Below are 21,886 nucleotides of genomic sequence, written 5' to 3' on the forward strand. Positions count from 1 at the left end.
AACTTGTAGTAGGAATTTAAAAGCATGCCAACCAGGATGCATATAGTTTAACGAGAACAAAAACAGAGCGTTAAACAAAATAGAAACTATAACAACAAACTAAAACATTTAACACTTACTCTAGACCGGGTTTCTTTCCTTGCAGTCGTGTATGCCGGAATGCATGTGAGCTGTTGACCCAAGGCTGCTGCGTAGTAATATTATTTTGTGGAAGCATTTCATGTTTTATTGTGAGAAATGTAAACAAACGAAGAGAACGACAACAATTATAGGTAATTTGCCCAACAATATTTATTTACAAACTGTTAACTTTTCCCAATTTTGACCAATAACATTTTTTTAAGAGAACAAATTAAGCAAAACTTGTATATTTATACGCGTATATTATACAATAACAGTACTTTGAACACGTGCAGAATAATGAATGGTCAATCGGCTTGAGGTATTAATATAAAATGTAGTGCTTCGCGTAACATTGCGCGAAATTACAACATACGTAGAATAATGTCTTTAATCCATCAACATTGATTAAAATAGTTGATTTTTTTAAAATAAAAGAGAAATAATGCCAAGATATTTGTTAAACCCCACACTTTTATCCCTAGTGGGGAAAATAAAAACGCCATTGCATTGCTTCAAAATCGGTCAAGCACGTATCGTTGCGCAGTGCGTAAACTACGCAAATTTAGCGTTTTACGCCTTTTTCTGAATTTTTCAATATAATAATATAGATATATAAAATATAACATAATACAATAGACAAATACCCTGAATAATAATATTATTATTAATAATAATAATTTGTAAGATCTGTCAATAAAATATATTTGTCCAGCAATTATTTTTGCCTATTGACTGTTACTTAAGTTCTATCGATCAGTATTTGTAATATGGACTGACTGACATTTACTGTCACATAGAAACAATTTCTTTCTATAATCATTGACATTTTTACAATCATAAATTATAATATGCAGATTCAACAGGTCAAACTAGTTTGTTCATAGGCTTCCCAAAATATTACCTAGCTTAACACCATATTCGTATAATGTTGTTACAGAAATAGTTGGCAAGAATGTATTATGAGTATTCAGAAAATACCACAAAAATAATATAATAAGAGTTTAAAAAGTTGACAAAAACGAGACTAAATCCTAATTTCTATGTCTGAGAAAGAACTCTTGCTTATAAGGAAAATGCCACAAGATTGAATACAGTATTTGCAATGAAAAGTGCGTAAAATACAAGACTTGTGTAATTCGTTGGTACGGTAATTCTACCAACCTATAAACATAGCTTATATATAATTATAAGAATTGTAAATTACTTGTTGATATATAAATCACAACATTGTATAGTTTATTTCTGTTAGCATCAAGGCCTTGGTTTGAATCTAATACAAAGAGCGCATTAATATAATAGCAACTGTATTAAAAGGACGAGCGGAATAACAAGCTGGGTTAGCAGGCAGGGGAGCGTTTCGGAGCGGTACATTACAACCATGGCAACATCTAATCAACATCATCAATTATTGAAATATTGTGCAAATGTATGTTTTATCTTGTACAAATTTATCCCCGCCACAATATATTTAAAACAGAAACGAAAAATGGAAATTCTCAATAATGAAAGACTATTTTCCACTAGGCGAATTTATTCGCGCAATTGAAAACGAGTGCGCATGTGTATTAATATTTTCGCCTACTTTTTGTGACGTAAACATTGTGCAACCAATCAAAACTAAGGTTTGTCCGATTCGCGCGAATATATTCACCTAGTGAAAACAGGCTTAAAACATCATTTGCACTAACAAAACGAAATAAAACTAATTTCTTACAAAACCTTGAATTTTCGTTAAACACTACTTTGAGTGGAAGTTCGTTTTTTTTAAAGTCATCTCTATTCTGTTGACTCTGTGCGTTATTATATACATCGATAACAAATTATTCAAGAATGCAGGTTTGTAAATTGCATCATTTCGTATTGTTTAACGGTACTTTGAGAATCATAAAAGTCATAAGATTCAGACGTCATACGACGCAGACATCATAAGTTACTCTGGGAATCAAAAACCTCCATTTTAATATTAAAGTTTTTTTTTCTTTTGAAAATATGAAGAAACTCATGCCGGTCCGTTTAGTCCGGCATATTGACACGCTGATAAAGAAGAGTTCTGTCTGCCTACTGGATAGTTAAAGCTACCCATTGATGTGGAATGTTGCTTCGCTTTCAATCTTAAAGAAGCAATGCTGCTCGAACATGGTTCTCTATATACATATGGCTGAGCTGCTGGCGAAGCATACGGGCAAGCGGCACTTGCACTGTTATTCAAATTGTTCAAACTGCTGCCCGCAACGCCGTTCACAGACGAAAACGTTGTGCTCATCGTTGTCTGTGGGGTGAAGCACATTGGTTGACTCGAGACAGTTAACGGATTGACGGAATTTAACGACCATGGGAATCCTTTTGATCCTAGTGGATTGCTACTTTTGGTCCAGCTGTTGTATGGATAGCTAGGATAAAGACCGCCATCATCGAATGGTTGTACTAAACCTCCTGGAAATTGGGATCCGAATCCTGCTTGTTTTAATTCGTTTAATTGATTTCGTTCCCTTTTCCTCCACTTTGCCCTTCTGTTTTTGAACCATACCTGTAAAAAGATACAAAATGACAGTCAGACATAAAACCAGACGCATTATATTCAAACAATGAATAAGGCTATTCAATACTATTATATTATAGGTTGAAATATGTTATAACCTTACAGACAATCGTATTGTTTACTACGTATTTTGAAGTTCTTTATCATGGTTTACGCATTTACTACCATTGATGAGAGTGTGTAACTAAGCCAAGATACCCCGCATCTAATCAGCATTTATTTTTAAATAATACAGGTTTATTATCATGATTCTTACTTCTTGATTATTAATTTAAACTTATTATTTTATCATGTTATTATTATTACTATTATTGCTATTATTTTATTACTAATTTGCCAAATAATAATCGAAAGAATTGTAAACTATTATTCTAATCTTGTAATAATGACTATCGTTATTCCAATGTCGATGTACCGATGACATACGGTGTATTCAAAATTGTTGAATATTCTAGCTCTTAATTTAATGAGCTTATTGTAACATCCATATTTCACCTAAGGCTTATTAGTATAATAATCAAACAAATAGTGGAAATTACTTGATACGCATGTAGTATTCCTTTCTCAAGAAAGAGCCAATTATCTACTACAATAATTTTACTAACAATAGTCCTCCGGGAACAACAGAATTCGTTCATAAATAAGGTAGACAGAGAAACATCAATATGCAAAGGTAATGTAAATTACATTTAATCTTAATTATTGTTGTGATGTATCATAACTTTCGTTTAAATTTATATTATGTATTATAAAGAGCTGTCACTGCGCACTTTAAAACATTATAACTATTTATAACTATTTACTAGATTGTCCTATACTAATGAAATATGAACAATTCATATATGAAAGATATGAGTTTTATATACTACTACATTGTATTTAGTTTGACTGTCCGATTTTAAAGAGCCACATTTTGCTTTTACTAAACTTAGGAAAAAGAAGAAGAAACAAAGAAATGATGACGATCCGCAATTACGCCACAATACCGTATCTAAGACGATATAAACACAATTGCGTTAAAATACCGTATCTAATAATGACGATATAGTAAATTACGTAAATTAAACTTAAACCAATGGCAGGTCCAATTAAAAAAATTCGTTAATGCTATAATTAAGAAGTAATATTTATAGCTACAATAAAATAACTCAAATGGAAAAATCTTGTAGTGTAGGCCTATCTGTATGAAGGGAGAAAGACCAGTGTAAACATCAGAGGTATAAAAGAGGTTGCTTGGAAAATTGGGTCAAAATTAAGGATGTATTTAATCTAGCCCGTTGGCAGATACACATAATTTGACGACAATTTTACAATTAAAGAATTCGTCAGCCTTTGTCCATCACCAGTTTTACAACTGCAAATGGGACGGTTTTTAAAAGGTATGTGTGGACGGATTCAATGGAAGTGGTGTGTTATCCTTCAGTTTGTGTGTTGTTCCCACACATAGATCCTCCACAAATTGGGTACCGTGAATGATATCTTAATTGACGGCAATTTAGCACTGTTAGTTATCAGACGTTGATTGAAATAAGGTTACAGATTTTCAAGAGTGTAACAACAATTATCTTTTATTTAATAGAACCTAGCATTTTCCATGCTCACACTACAACAGTTAGGCATACGTTTTTATATAGAATTCAACATTATTGAATAATTAGTTTATCTCAATTACCATATAAGAGCCACATTTAAACAAAAAGAAAACAAATATAAAGCCGCCTTTAATTTCACTGCCCTAATTGTAATATTAATAATAATTATATTCGTTCTTATAATCTCTTATTGCACAGTGCTTCTAAGCGCTTCATATTATATTATATTTAGATGACTATTTTAGTTTGTTAATTTTGTTAAAGCTTGTACCGCGTTTCAATATCAAATATATAGGCATACATATAATACGAATAACACTCTGATGTTTATATGGCAGTGTGTTCACTGGATTGTGTTGAGATGCACGTTACATTGTATTAAGTTAGATCATGGTTAGATTAAGTCTTTAGTCGTGTGTTTAACCAAACAGTATATGAATGTATTTTAAGCCACTTGAATTAATGACATTGTAGGGAAAGTCAGCTTTGATAACAGTGATCGAAACTTCAACTAATAACTTATGTTTTTTTTGTTATAAATCTTGAAAAACTAGTCAAAGTTGACCTAATTTTGGTAAAACACGAAGTCAAACAATACCTGTAAAGTATACCAAATGTTCTTAACAGATTGTGTCGAGTTGTGATTAAATTAGTGGACGACAAATTGCCCCGAGTAATATTATTATCTCGAAGACCCGACATGGAAAGTGAAAATTTCGAAATATCAAATAAAAATGATTCAGAACTTGAAGAATTCCCGGTTGAAACGGTATAACTAGATTGAACATGCATCTGTTAAAATAACAACAACAATGATCATATATTTATATATTTCTATGGTATCATTTTTATATAGTAATTTATCCATGTTAAAACTAATAACATTCAATACAAGTTGTCACCCACTGTATATTATATCCTATTCTCCGTAATCCAGAAACGCTAGAAGCAACCAGCCTATGTAATGACTTATCAGCTGTTGGCACATAGATATCGTATTAGAAATTATACGAATTCGCTTGATTGTTGTTATCGAATGTATTTATTTGTAATGTCAGTAATTTATGTTATCACTTTGTATGTATTTTTTAATGATTTTCTAAATAAATTCAAATAAAATCGATAATCAAACAGAACAAGAAAAATACTGTATAGAGTACTTATTAATATTATAATTTTTATCTAATTAACGGCCACTTTACAAAGACATTCATACCATTATTAGGTCTAGTGATTATTTGGATTGTTATTCATGTTTACTCGGACAAGAAGTGGATTTGAGGCAGACCAACGATTCACTTTTATTACTGTCTGTAGTTTTAATAGTAATTTTGATCACGATAATGATGTGGGTAGAATACTGATAAGCATATATCACAAACATACAGTGTGAAGTAAATAAAATACAATTTACCCTTGATTCTATTTACGATGGCGGACACAAACCAACAAGGTGTGACAAAACAGGAGCGTTTAAGGCTGTCTAAAGGGATAGGCCTATCGAAACGGCTCACCTGAACCATACAAGTACATCCGCAGTTGTAGTGCATCCCAAGAATAGATATGGCAAAGTATTATACTAATAGATATACCAACATAATTTATCACTATATTTGACAGCCCTCCTTCTCCTATACGCGTCTTCTATTCAATTCAATTTAATTCAACTTTATTTAATCACAGAGGCCTAGCAACACATAAACACTAACACATGTGCATAAACGCCTATAAAAAAATAATAATTGTTTAGTGTCATGAATGATATCAATAATGTATTTAGTGACTAGCCAGGTTGAATTAAAATAGCATTTTGTTCCTAATTACATCTTTCTTTAAAGAATAAATGGATTTAAACCAAAGAATCATTATGTCATATTTGTTAAACCCCCCATGGTTAAATACAGTATTCAACAACTCTGCTAAGATAGACTTTCATTGATTCAAGGAAGCTTTCTGTACACAATGTATATATATATATCTTTTTCATTCAGATTAGCAAAAGGTATTAAAACTATTCACCATTCTTTCATTCTTTCAAAAGTCACCTTTTATTCTGTTTTTCTATTCAATTTAAAGAATTTGTTTGAAAGGAGTTTAAGCAACAATAGTCAGCTTAAAACTTGCTGTTTAAAGTCATAATTAAACAGCAAATTTTACAAAAATTCCCTACTGATCTATATTATTCTAAATCTGATTAAAATATAAAACAACTGTTTGATTAGAAACGGTACTGGATATTATTGTAAGGAATATGATAAACTGTGTATTCATAATTCATAACGATGTCAACAAAAACATAAATAATCATGACTAATGAATTTGGTTTGTTATGGCCTCGGCTTTTATGTTATATTGTTCTGAACTTGAATAAATATAATAGAAACCACGGAATGAAACGTATTGGGAAAAAACCTTGAGCACGATGTGGGATGAAAAGGTGTGTTGAGGATACGTAGGTCAAATGAAGAAGGTCAAAGAAGATGAATACAACAAATTGTTATCCGGTGTAAATTAGATAGTAGACGTGTTAACATAACTATATATACACATAATTAGATTCCAAGGACACCAAATATTATTAGGAACATTATGCTTATATTTCTTCCCCAGCGAGAGTTTCTTTCATCCCGTCAACATGCAATGTAGGCCTAGGCCTACCGTAAATGATTTGATGATGCCACTGTCTTAATCAAAATAGCAAAATAAAGAAGGGATGGAGGTGGCTTAATTCTGTAAACTGTTATACAAAATAACCCAACATTGAAGTTTAATACGTAAACCATCAGGCCGAGAAATAATAGTTTAGAGACATGGCCTAGGCCAATGTCATTTTATTAAAAATTGTCAAATATACATTATGCTTACTATTTTAGCAAGCTAATATACTTTCAATCATTGGGGGAAACTATTTTCCTTCATGTTACTGTGTAATAAAATATTGTTAGGAGGCCATGTTGTGTCTAGTGTGGCTATGTCATTAGGCCTATGTGTTTACAATGTTGTACGACACAATGTAGACCCCATGGGATTTACTTACACTTAATGAATGTAACGGTAGCACGATTTGATTTTTAACCACGTGTTTCTCGAATCAATTTCGATTGCCAATAAACCAAAGCTTCCTTGCCAATTCCCCTAAGACCATGTCCGCCATCGTATTAATCTATGTTCTTCGACTTAAGCATTTTCTAATCTTTATTCACTTATTAACACAATATAATAACACAAAAATAGAAATAATATTAAGTTCTGATGATCTACCGTACTGTCAGATATTGATATACGATTATACATTGATTAAAACAGAATTAATAATAGTCTTTTCTTATCTTGTCAACCTAAAATGAATAATACAATTCAGATAAGTAGGAGTGGTGGTATGTTGGATACACACGTTACAAGTTCAGTATTCGTTCTTATAAACACATGTAATTGTAGGCTATCGTATGAAATAGTTGTTTATATTGACTAGCAATTTACAATGTTGGTTGCGTAATTAGGCTAATCTAAAGTATCAAAATCTTTTTACGCCAAATAGGTCTAATAGAAATCAAATATATAATAAGTTATCATATTATTGGTCTATAAAAGATTTATAAAGGCGGAAATCATTTGAACAATATGTTAAGCTTAAACAGCCAATGGACATAATCTTTATAATCAATACTATCAACGTTGGCTTAGCACTGCATTAATGTGGTATATCTGACTAATACATATCAATATTAATGTGTAGTTACAGTTTTAATGTTTTTATAGACGAATTGGTCGTGTAATAGGGTGTGTATGGACAATGATTTCCTTCAGATACCATTATTCAACATTGAACCGATTGTGTCGTTGTGGTTTGTAGGGAAGTCCCTGGCTCTTGGGAAAAATAGCAAATAAAACTTGTCCTTAGGAATATCACGACTGGTTTCCTGCCTCCAGCTATCGCCTATAGCCTATGCTCCAGGTGGTAAACCCATAACCTTTGAGCTTGCTTGAAGCTGATAAAATAAACTCTTTAATATGAAAAATAATAATTTCATACACCATCGATATAAATGTATTTCATATTAACATTATATCTTATTAATGTACGTTTTCCCAGAGAAAGTGAACTTCCCTTGCTGTATTGTAGATCTATGTATTTCATGTGGATTAATCAAGTGTAATCCCAAAAAATCCTGTATTATATTATAGCTTTGTTAAAACACATATCAAAGATCAATAATGCATAGGTATGGAACGCCGAGGCGGACATAACTGTTGGTCTATGCTGGCTATATCGGGAATGATCTTTCCATTGATCCATTGATCTTTTTTTTTAAAAGATGTATAGTACAAAACAAATTAGCCTTATAAACAAACTTCACCTTAAGAATGTCCCGGGGGTTACTGTACTTCACCGAACTGTCAACAGTTAGTACTAAGCAAGCTTAAAGTCACTCGCTATAAGTACCCCTTAGGCTATTCACCTAAACGCCGCAGTATTTTAATCGCTTCGAAATATTAATGATGTTAATGAAGAAAATGATTTTTGATTGTTGTAGTGCATGGCTATAATCATAATTAACATGGCAATTATTGTAGCTTTATATATTATTAATTACTATATCATTAATCACAAGTTGAAAATGTATAGGACCTGGGACCAGATTTATCTATTCATGTGCTTAATTTGGTTTTAGTTAAGTAAATATTTTTTATGAAGTCAGTTTTCGAATTATTATATATTCTCTTAAATATTATATGAGACATTCCATAAAAAAGATTGAAAAATAAAACCACAGTTTTTCACTTTTAACTATTTAAGATGATCACAATCTAGTGTAATTGATAATGATTTAATGAGTACATTCCCTTCATAATGAATAAGTGAAACATATCCAACATTTAACTTATGCATGACAGCATAGTGAAAGATTCAAGAGCTTAATATCATAATAATTTCCGTTCTTATTTAAATCGTATTAAGGTATAGGGCCAATTAGAGGAAAATTGAATTCATCAGCGCTTGAATTGTTAAAACATTTTAATAATAAAAATGACATTTCTGAGAGTTTATGTTTTCCAGAATCCTTTGGGACAATTTAGAACATTCGTTCAGGCCATGGGGGTCATAAGAGAGGGTTGCAATAACCTTAACATTTACAACAAAGTAAATGATTATTTTATTTATTATCTCTAAATTAAATCATTGAAATACTTTCAGCAATCACGCCGGTATTACCAGTACAATATCAGTACCGTGTCTACTAAAACCAAATTTGTTCGTGTAGGCCTACACTCTTCTTATATGTTGGATCATCAATAAATGGTACCGATATACGAAACTGAACCAATTTAAGCTTCATTTCGACCACAGACATTAAAATAAAATTAACCAATGATTTAAAAAAAACGCCCTCTGGTCGATTTGTAAATGCGACCTCTCACTACCGACCTCTCGTTAGCAGCCGGGGCTTTGCTTACTTTAAACACGCGGTTTTTATGCACCAAATTATGAATATGATCGTTCAGTAAGTAGTTAAGACGCGTTGCTAATTGTTTTATTCTTTAATTTGTGTCTTGTCATCAAGATGATTAATTGATAATAACGTAGCAGCAAAACACGATAATTAGCATTCTCATTACAATTTTCATAATTCCCCTGATAACATACAAAAAAATTAGATAAATTCTGATAACGTTCTATAAGAACTGATGATGATAAAAATAATAATTAATAGAAGTAATAAGGATATTAATTACATCATAACAGGGCAAATATCCTGTTATTATTTTAATAAAAAAAGTTTTTAAATTAAAGAAATATGTGACCAATAATAGGTATTAGGAATTACTTTCTTGCGTGAAAAACTAGATACCAAACGAGACTTGCCGAGTCCAACTTACAACATACATTAATACAACACGCGTCACACACTTAATTGTGATATTTTAATCATAATTTATAACAACCACCGCACTGATTTTTAAATATTGTTATTAATGTTTAAACTGTATTCTATATTCGTTGTTAAACGATGATATTAATGTAGAATTTGAGTATGAATCAATTTTAAAATGACAATTACAATTGCATATGCCATCACGATTACTTCGTTATTTACTCATTACTAGTTCAGTCATTTTTAAAGATAATAAAGATGACATTTAATTTGAGTCTTGCCACCATCACAAACAAGTTTCAATGTTTACAGAAACACGACCAAAAGTGAACGGATAGCATAAGATGAGTATATTGTTAATTAATTCACGTGGATGTGTATTAATCACATTTAATTTACACTTGCATTAATAAGTTTAAATAAAGATTAGAAAGAATAACAAAAAACATAGGGTGTCGGTGTTATTAAAGAGATTTTGTAGATTTTAGTTAAATATTGGTTGGTTATGATACATGGTATATAATAAAGGCCTATAATACTTCAGCTAAAATAGAATGGACAAATTGAACATATCTTAATACAAATAGTATTAACGATGTAAAGAAATTATAATAAGCATATTGAAATTCTCCATGATGAATACAATTTGTTAATTGGAAATAACAAGAACCACAATTAATAGTCGGAGTAAAAAAATTATCAATGACTGGAATAAATATGCAAATTATAATTAACATAACAAATCTAAAATCGTAAAATGGCCAGTATTGACCACTGACTCATATGAATACAATAGAAATTATTGCCGTTGTAATAATCTACGGTATGAGCCTATTGTTATGAAACATAACAATCGATGAAATAATTAAAGAAAATACCGGTAGAATTACCGTAGACCTAGTTTAACATATCGTACCCGTACCTCATGTATAATATGTTGCTCAATAGTAATGCTGTTTGTTATGTTATAATGATAATTATTCTAATGCATAGTTCCCTAAATATGAAAAACAATGCCTGATTCAGATACAAAAACACTATTCAGGAGCAAAAATTGAAACAAAATATCAGAAATAGTTTGGCATTTGAAATACATACAAATTAAAACTTTCTAAATATCAGTACAGTATATTACAAATTGTATTCCATTAAATCATTTTTTGCTATTTATATTTACCCAATGATTAACAAAACGCAAATGTGGGTACTATTATTATTACGGTTGTACGTGTATTTCTTACGTCACAGACAACTTAGCGCACGCGTAGAAAGTATGGATATCATAATGTACGTGGTGTTATAAACTATGTGTGAATTTATGGTGTTTTTGTCAGAAAAATAATAACTGATTACACGGGTTTCTAGGCCCATACTTACCCTTACTCTTGCCTCAGTTAGATTCGTCCAGGCCGATATTTCTTCCCTTGTTGACATATCTGGATACCTATTCCTTGCAAAATTTGCTTCAAGCTCCTGAAGTTGTTGAGAGGTGAAATGTGTTCTTTGACGACGTTGTCTTCGCCGCCCTTTCGCATCATCGCCGTTTTCTTCCGACCCGTTACCGTGATTACATTCATTGTTAGATTCAGCGGTTGTGCTAGCTGTAAGATAAATTGACATTTCGTTTAATATGGCTAGTTAAAGAGAAAGATTGAAAGCGCATTGATATAAAAGTTACGATTGCCATCCCCAATGGAATTTTGGAACATTATGTTTTAAAAAACTTGCGCCATAAATTATTTAGAAAGTGGTCATCAATTGTTATAGTTCTTATAAACGATACTAAAATAAAAGTATATATTCAAGACACAGAATCAAATTATTCTATTAACTCTCACATTATCAAGAATTGTAATATACCGGTATCTTATGATCACTTTAATTAGTTTTGATTAGATTATGCGTACCTTAAAATGCATTAAATATTTTAAGTACAAACGAACATTAAAAAGGTAGAATTTCTGATTAATTCACGCAGTAGTAGGACCTTCAACCATCAGTAGGCCCATAAAATGTATTTGTAAATCTATTTCAGGAAAATTTTGTGTTTTCATGTTTCTTCTTGGCTAACCCAACCCAAGCCTGCATTTGCTTGCAAAAGATGAGGATAAAACTCTACAACAATGTTAGTTGAGCTAAGCTTAATTTACATTACGCCACTGTTTCTACTTTCAAATAAAGAATAAAAAAAAGAATTAAATTAATAAAATTGTATTTACATATCTTGGGCACAGGTAAAGGAATTGAACCCATAATATACCCATAGCATTATTTCAATGCAAATATGTTTGGCCTATTAACTGTTATAATACAATAAATAATGCCAGATAAAATTGTAACTTGACAGGCCATGTCCGAGAAAACTCGGATAGTAGATACTTTTTAGACCCAGCAACTTTTATAAAATGACCTTTATAACCCATACCAGCAGGTATGCGCATAGTTTGTCCATCAAAACTGAATCAATTAGCAAAATGAAATCGAACGAATTTAGGTAGCAAAAAGTAAACATTATCACAAAGCAAGATGCTAGATGAGTATACACGGCGATGCGGTCTGTATACGGTCCGGTGACATTAAGTCAATATAGGCCTACAATAACCAGGGTATTGTAATGAAAGCTGGGAAGCGTTCTTTTTTACTATTAGCTATACTGGATCTCCAAAACATGCTTTGGACAAGGCTAGCAGGAAATTCGTATTAATTAACAACTATAATCTCGAAAGCATATCCCATTGTTAAATGTGTTATCATTTTGCCGGGACAGTGAAACTAGAACTTAGAGTATACCGAGTGCTGAGTTACCATACAGAGGCTACCATCACACATTGTCCAAGTGGTCCAGATTGTGAACACCATGGGAACTGGTAGATCGTCCCAATATTACATTGTTATTGGGTGCGAGATATGGAGGTTATTTAAATGTGTGCCAGGAAGGAGTGAGTAGAATAGTTCCTCTACGAGCTCACGACCCGGCTGTGGTCAATAGAATAAAAAGGAACTCTCAAACAATAACTATTGCAGTCGATATGCTTCTATCATATGTTTTAGTTATTGAAAGTTGACCAAGGACACTTAGACACCACAAACTGTATTCAACAGCCATATGGTTTCTACAACTTTCACGAAAACTAAAACATAATATTCGATATCAATACATGCTATATAAAAACCTCAAAAAGGCACGATAAAGATAATATTACAGAAACCAACATACAGTTGTATTCACCTCAGTAGTATTATGTATTGTTATATAACTAACAAAGCGTCATGGCACTGTATAATATAACATATTAGTGTTCACAGTTCATAACTTGTGCATAGAATATGAATATTAAAAACCAACTAGCAAATAATATAAAAAGTAACTGTACTGTAGTTATTATTCAGTGAGGTACCATTGTGTGTCAATTGTGTCCTTCACTGAATACGAACACCTTTGTATATTTGGCAATTAGATAAATGTATTTATCATTCTTCTACCATTCTAAACGTTCAATTTACCTGTCTGTGGTACACTGATCTATTTTCGAAAGATCTTTCTAAATGAATACACATGATTCAACACAATACTTTCAGTTACCAAGAAAAGCCTATTAAATGTTATAGAGTAGGCCTACGTGTATACCTGGTGTCATGTATAAGGCCTAGCAGAGAGCGGACCGATGAATATCGTAACATTAATTTTGTAAAGGACCTGGTGAATTAGAAAATAAAATTGATTGTGGAACGAGTTTCAATAGAGTAACCAGATGCAATTATCATTTTTTTATAATGTTTTTAACAGATCATGTCAGCTAACACATTAGATATACTGTACAAACTAGTTATTGTATAACACTAACAACTATTCTTGGCGCAGGCCTATGGATCAGGAGTAACAACTAAAGGAAAACATCCTTCAGTCTCAATAATATTTTCAGTTAAATCAGCATGGTGATATCTTAAGCCACTAAGATTTGTATTTATGAGGGCTAGGTTGCAACCGATACTGTGTCTGTGCGTTCAACCAGAATCATTGATATAATCCTCAATTGATCTGTGCAGGTAATAGGCCTAAGCGATAATTTCTAATCCTAAATAGATCAAGTCATAATTCCAAAACATGTAAAGTTTAAATTGCGTTACCTAATTAACTCCTAGTTAGGTGGATCAATGAAAATCCTAGAGATCAAAAGAGATTTACTATGTCTTACAAACAATGATAACGCATCTTACGTGATGATAGAGGGGTTGTCGTCCCTAAGTTGGTCGTCTGTGGCTCAGGGCTTGCTTGACACTGGGCTGGGGGTTGACTGTGGAGTGTTGTCATATCGGCAAGTCTGGAATGATTTCTGGATCCTTCTGAATTCACTAGTTCCTCAAGAATCGGTAGCGAATCGTTCAAACCGTCCATACTCGTAATAATCAACGTATCAAAGAGTTCGGTACCTGGTCGTCGATCGAACCAGGTTCAAAATATAAAGTGCAGAAGTTTATCTAATCTGAATTCAAAAGATCAGCAGATAAATATTGTGGAATTATTTGAAGACCACACCACAAAAGACAGATCACACTAACTCCTCCAGAAATCGAGAGACTATGGAATGATTCAATAAAAATCGCTTGGGTTAATAATAGTCAGTGGAAAACTGTGCTCTTTCATAAAGCGCACAAACCTATGTTGGTATGCGCATAAAACTTCTATGTGAAATAGACGACATCTCTCAAGTATTACTGTATAGCTAAAATGGGCGGGACTATGAGCTTACTCAACCGAGTACATAGTTGAACAATTGGATATAGCAAAACGAAACCAACCAATAAGCATAATCGGTTGCGCAGGCATGGTGTTTTGATTGGCAGTTTTCGTCAACCACTTTTTGTTTTACAGGTTTGTATATAGGAATAGCGGTACATCATTTACATACCAACAAGTTAAGTAAGGATTTACACATTCTATCATTAAAAAAAATTGTTTTGTTTACTTCAATAAACACATCAATTAAAATTACTTCTCTCTAAGAAAGTTATAACTAAATATACCTGATGCTAAATACTTATTATTAAATTACGATTTTCTGTAGGCATAGTTTTGAAAATGCCAAAGTCTTGAACATTCTAAAGATTAAAGCGTAATGAAACAAAACTTTCCATTAGGCCAAAAGAAACACAATATTGTGGCTAATCAACGGTGAACGAAAAAGTCAAAACACATTCAAAGAAAAGTAACTTTTGGATTAAGTTCTAAAACTAAAACTACCGTATAGCAGATGAATTGTAGATTACCGTATTATGCAGAATATTTTGGTATAACTTTAGAATCGCTATATGCAGTTTCTACTCTGTAGGTTGTATCTACAGTACAATAATCCTAATGCAGTGATTTAGAGAATATACATTTCATAACAATTATATTATCAACTGAAATGATAATGACAGGCTTCTAATAAAATATAAATGACATTATTTAAAACACAATTTATTAATTTATAAAATAAATAAATAATCTAACTATTTATTTATAAAAGAAATAAATATGTTATTGTTACTTAATACTAAATTATAGATTATCTGGAATGACATTTGATATGTTTTTATTTTGAAAGGTTGAAATGTGAGACAGAGAAAACAGACGAAAGTAATAGAATAATTATCATGTGAACATTAATGAAGCTTTTCCATAGAGACAAAAAAGCAAAACAATTACCCAAATTACACCTGTTTAAATTTGAAACATATCAAAATTCTAGTTTAGAAATTCATGACAATAAATTATACACACACACCGGTAACAAAATGCACTCTGGCCGTCAGACACCACGGTATCACGCTTACATTACAGACGATATAATTGATTATATACACTCATCCCACAAAGTAGCTATTTGGCAACAGAATCCCCTGATCAATAGCCCTTAAACAATGATTACCGGATTATTTGAAGGGGATATAATACAGTGCTATCAAATACGTTATTAATTTACTGAGTTAAATTAGATTATCAAAACATAAAAAAATGAGAAAATATAATTTCTTTTAGTAATAATCGCGTTAATTAATGTTTCGAAAAATGTGACGAAATAAGCAAAACGATTGTTAGCCTAGTCCTAGGCCTAGCTTGTAAGATTGAAAATATCTTTGTTTACCTGCATGAAACATCGTTATCCGCCGTCTAGTCTACTCTAAACTCGGCCTTCCTTATGCTAATCCAATGCAATCTACGATATGCTCAGCACAAGTCTGTGTTTAGTTCTGATTTAAGTCATATTTATTCTGGATCTTGTAAGTCTATACCGGGAGTATAAAGCTAACTTAGACTAATCTCAAATGAATCCATCGATTTGGTTAATTGTTACAATAGAAAGCAATAGGAAAATACACTTGATTTACCAACAAAGTAAAGATATACACATGTCCTTGGTTTTTTCTACCTTTTTTTAGTAAATTTAAAAATCTAAATATCATTATTTTGGATTCAATATTCAATTGTGTACAACAGTTTCAAACATGCGCAAACTATAAAATAATATCGTTTATTTCAATATATTTAAAATAAATTGGCTTAGGTTTTTAAAAGAAATAATAATAAAAAAAGAAAACAAATGTGTACAAAAACATTAATTTACTAAATGAAGGTATCTTATCTACAACCAATTAAAAATCAATAATGATAATACTTTTGTTAAGGCCTTTGTTTTGTAGGCCTACAATGAATGGTATCAATACTTTATTTGTTTTTTAAAGAGTTTTAAAACATTAGGCCTAAACAGTAAAACATACAAAAGTCAACTATTATTTTAAAATTAAAATTTTCGATATACAGTGGAACGGAAGGAAAGAACACAATTATTTTTTTAAAAGTTTTGACAGAATCCTTCCGCTAACATGTTTTAAATTACCAAAGTGCTTTCTCTCTCACGATAAAACATTACAGGTATGACACTAGCTCTTAATAGCATCAATTGATTTATTTCTATTCGGTAGGTGGGCAAGTTTCTTGCTGGGATAAGAGGGAAACCAAAACCTTCCTTTCGAATTGATCTTGAAAAAGTTTACCGTGAGTAGGCCTATACTCCTTTAATTTCATTCATTAATGTATTTCAAACTCTGCAACTTATTAATTATAAGTAAGTTTATAATTATAGAATCCCTCTGTAACGTCATGCAGATAAAGAAATATGCTGAGTGTTGAACAAATTTCTTTTTAGTTGATCTTCTCTTTTTGTTATGGGTTGTGATCATGAGCAGAATGTTTGTTACTGTTTATAAATGGGAAAAATTAAAACAAAATTGTGGAAAGATATGTATTTTTACACAAAACGAATATGCCAAAGTAAATATATTTCACAAAAACAAAATCGATAAAATAAAGTTCTACCTCCAAAGTAAAACAACTTGGATTATTTTATATAGTGGCACATTGCATACAGATTATTTCACTAGTAATTTTTTTTTTTCCTAAAAAATAACAGAGGAAAACTAATTTGTTTAACATTAATATTTAAATGTTATCTATGTTTTTTGCGAAACAAAGAGTTTAATATTATTGAAAAGGAATATAGAATTTTGATATTGCCAATTCTTTTATGGGAGTCGTAATGTACAATTGATGAGCTGTAACCAATGATGTAAGTATCTATTAAACTAATGTAAGTGTCTAATTAGATAATTAAGTAATTCTCATAAATTTGTTTAGAGGCCAAAGAGAGTCAATTATAACACGTATTATGTAGCATTCTACCGGTGACATTTTAGGGAAATCCAATCTCCTTAACAACAGAGAACATATTTTGTCAATTGGCCTCATTATATATAAACAAAGAAATTCAAAATACAGATTAACAAAATAAGAATTAATATTATACTATTGCGTTTACTTTTGCGATCAAAACAATATTTAAACATTGATTGATCATACGACTAATTTCCAGAACCATTTGTTTTGTTTGGCTGTTTAAACAAAACCATATTTTTATTGATTAAAATAGAACTAAAATCACCCTTTTTATAGTTAAGATTTCTATTAACTTACGCTAAGTAAATTTAAACATTCACACAAAGAGAAAAACATAACACGTATATTATTATGTATGTAAAGTAATATAAAATTAAAGGTTATAGTTCATGAACAAACTAGAGCTAAAATGTCGTAGAGGGCAGTATAACGATACATTGGTAAGGCAAATCATTTTCTATCAAGTTTGTAACGTTGGGGCTTGTACATGCATATTTACAAAAAATCCCTTCGGTGTTTGCGCGATTTCTGAATGTAATTCTAGGTATAAATGAACAAACCTTTCAGTTTTAATCCGAGAGTGACACAATTGCAGTAAATTAAACAAATGCGGTCTTAAAAGCATCAATGAAAAACATTTAGCACTCCAACATTTACCACTGGGACCTCGGCTTATTCGCAAGATGGTTGTTTTATTGATATTCCGTTATTTCATTTTCAAATCTATAAATCAACTTGGAAATTCCATTATTAAATCTAGGTCGTTAAAATACCAGTTACATCAGGGGGAATATATGGGCTAGACTGTTTTTCTCGTTCATATTTATGATGATCATTATGTAATTAAGCATACATGTCAAATGCGCAATGTTTCTGTACACATACACGCGAGTTCCTTTAATACATTTATGTCTATGTGTGTATGTATTCGTGGATCATAAATTTGTATTCTATTAGGTGATGTATGTTTCGTAATGTACGGTAGTCGTTTCTAAAAATAAAAAATAAGCAGACAGAATTGCCGTTAAATATCACGTACGCATACAGACCATTACTTTCCTTTATTTTTTCTATATTAACACATGAATGTACGTCTATGTTATACTTTTGATTGATATACAAAGTTATAAGTTTAGTATATTTCCTATCAGATGATTTTTTATCACAGGGAAATACTAAATATTGTTATTAACTATAGTTATCCTAATTTGTTACATGCAACTCAATTGATAGTTTAAAATATTTAAGGATATAATCAGAGTAGGACTACACATTTTAAAATTCAGAATCAATGAATTTTGGAACTAACGTTACATCGTTTTTAAATGGTAGTATTTTAGAAATGGCTCCCCATATTTCCTATAGAAATTCGGTTAATTTGGAATACAAATGTAGGTTAATGTATTTTTTTCTCGCTTATTATATTATCATATTTTTTTTTTTCGATGGTTGTAAACAGACACATAGCAAGAAAATATATTTGATAATAAAAATAAATAAAACAACATAATAATTATATTGAAAATGTAATTGTAAAAACGAAAGGTTGCAAATGGAAAGTATACGGCGCAAAAATATGAATTTGTTAACTAATTTATTTTTGCTTGCTTGTTATTAAAATATGTTTTTGAAAGTTTGAAGAATTTATAAATATTGATTGATTTGTAAATTTAATGTGTTTATTATGCCTTTGTGTTTTGTGATTTTGAAAGATTGAATAAAGAGTGAATAAATTATTATGTTCATTTGTATTCTTTAAATGTTACTGTCATTTAAACGACAAATGAATAGTAAACCATGAAAAGGCCTAATTAAACAAACAAAACAGTGGATAATCTCAAGAAACATTAAGCTATGTGTCTTTGTCATGTGTATTAAACCAAGTGCATATTGAAATGTGCTAGGTCTGCTTGGTAAAAGCACGTACTTAAAATAATACAAGATAACTTAGCAAGTGAAAAACAAGAAAGTTCTTTTTACTTTGGGTTCAATGTAAATGAATGACACATTCATACGTGTCAATGAATAAAGTTTGGGTCACAAACACGATGTGCTTTCAATTAAAGCCTTGTTCGCACTGGACTGAAAAATGGTGTTACTTAATCGCGGTAACTTTACTCAATATATAGACCATGGACCATGTTCGCACTCATACGGTGACTGTAGTTTTACCAAGATTTAACAGCAACGTAATTTTACCAGTAGTGGTGGTGAAACATAACATTAATAACCATGATACAGCGTTCGGATTAGACTATTCTTTTGGTCAATTAGTCGGCGACTCAGTTAATTTGATTAAATGAAGTCCAGTGTGATCGAGGCTTAGCGTAGGCCTACGCGCAAACGAACCTATAATTTACATGTTGTAAAACAAACAATTGTACTGCATTGTATTTTTTATGAAGTTTATAATTAAATATAATTATTGATAAGCGACTACACAGGTACCCCTCTATCTGAAGCCTGCCGGATAAACCGTGGATAAACTAACAAGTACGTGAAGAGAAAATCTTCTGCTGAATTATTCTTAAATAGACTTAAACTGAAAGAAAATATTGCTTTCGTTCAACAAATATGAATACATACTGCCCTCTTCTTATCTTGTCATGTTTTTAAAATCAATTACATTATGTTATATATTGAAAACACAAACGATTTGGCATCAGTCAAGTTTGTCCAAGATGCGTTAGCAGACCTTATAATAGCTTGGATACCAGTAATCTGTTTGGATCGAAAATTAAGACTAGGTTATAAAAATTACACAGGTTATTGTAGCATGGGGAATGATCAGTTTTAATTATAGTTGTATAGGCCTATTCTTATTTTTATATCTTATTTTGCAATTTAAATATTATTTTTGCATGTGTATATTTGTTATGCAATGGCCATTGGAGAGACACTATAATCAATGACAGCTCTTGTATCTCTCCCTCTGTTTTATGTTTCATATGAATTCATGAATTCATGAAAAATATCTATTTATAAATAAATATAATATAATAACTAAATAATTTATATCAATGATTGTGCAGCATATAAAAGAATGAACATATTATCAAATGTGATTAGATGTATATTTATTATTTAGTTTTTAAAGTGAATATTTATAGTTGATATTATTGCTATGATTGTAATTACTTTCATTTTCTTCAAATTCTCATCATTGTAAGAACATATTTGAACTGTTTTGAAATGTTGGAAATTGTAGTTAACAGTGTCCAAAATATAACTAAACGGATTTCACAATAATTCTAAAAAATATATTTAAACATCTTCATATTAAAAGTAAATCAAGTAAAGTTATACATTTTTTTAAAAATAATTTAATTAAAAAACCAACACAATACAATTAAATAAAAACATATTAGTCATTTATTGTTCACATCTATCGTAAATTATTGCTGTACTACTCGCACTTCATTCTAATACATATTTTTATTTGTTGAATAACCCTAACGATTTACGGAAAGCCTTTTAAGAATACACAATTTCTCCTAAAACAGAATCCAGTTCACTCAATCTCTCAAATAGGCTTTCTACAATTAGCATAAAACGGGAAATGTCATGTTAGTTAGTTACACGTCACATGACACACTACACGTGATAGTGGATATCCAATCACTAGCTTGCGAACAATAAATTCAATTGATTCAGTTCGCGAAACATTGATCCGCACGCTAATCCAACTTGAACGAAAGATAACATCATAAGTGTTAATAGTTATTATAATAAAATCATAATTGTAAATGAAGATTAAGTTTATCATGTCAGATAAACCTGATATATAGAAAACGACTTTAGCAATGTTTAACAGGCTTAGTTAACAGCGGTAATTTATATTGAACTATATGCACAGGCCAACAAAATGGAAGTGTCTTGCAGTCGGTAGAGTGTGCTAGTTGAGGGTTAATTACCATCCTATTGATTATATTTTTCAATTAATTATGATTGGCGTAAAGTAACTTGGCATTATATACATTCCGATTTTTACTAATTATTATTCCATACAAAATCAAATGTTTCTAAATTAATTCTTAAC

General features: G+C 30.9%; 1 protein-coding gene across 2 annotated transcripts in view; it reads right to left on the bottom strand.

Annotated features, from left to right (window-relative positions):
* Window positions 1-273: 273 nt before the first annotated feature.
* The window catches only part of LOC144844926 (pituitary homeobox 3-like), a 34,223-nt gene continuing 12,610 nt past the window's right edge, over window positions 274-21,886 (bottom strand). Inside the window, exons 1-3 of one of the 2 annotated variants that reach the window (XM_078702040.1) lie at window positions 14,349-14,829; window positions 11,508-11,731; window positions 274-2,650 (exon numbers count right to left, since the gene is read on the bottom strand). In XM_078702040.1, coding sequence (XP_078558166.1) covers window positions 2,123-2,650; window positions 11,508-11,731; window positions 14,349-14,526 — 930 coding nt within the window. In that variant the 5' untranslated portion in view covers window positions 14,527-14,829 and the 3' untranslated portion in view covers window positions 274-2,122. Of the gene's footprint in view, window positions 2,651-11,507; window positions 11,732-14,348; window positions 14,830-21,886 lie in introns of those variants that run through there. The other variant, XM_078702039.1, reaches the window with a different exon arrangement.

Source organism: Antedon bifida, chromosome 6 (assembly GCF_963402885.1).
Source record: "Antedon bifida chromosome 6, ecAntBifi1.1, whole genome shotgun sequence".
NCBI classification, from domain to species: domain Eukaryota; kingdom Metazoa; phylum Echinodermata; class Crinoidea; order Comatulida; family Antedonidae; genus Antedon; species Antedon bifida.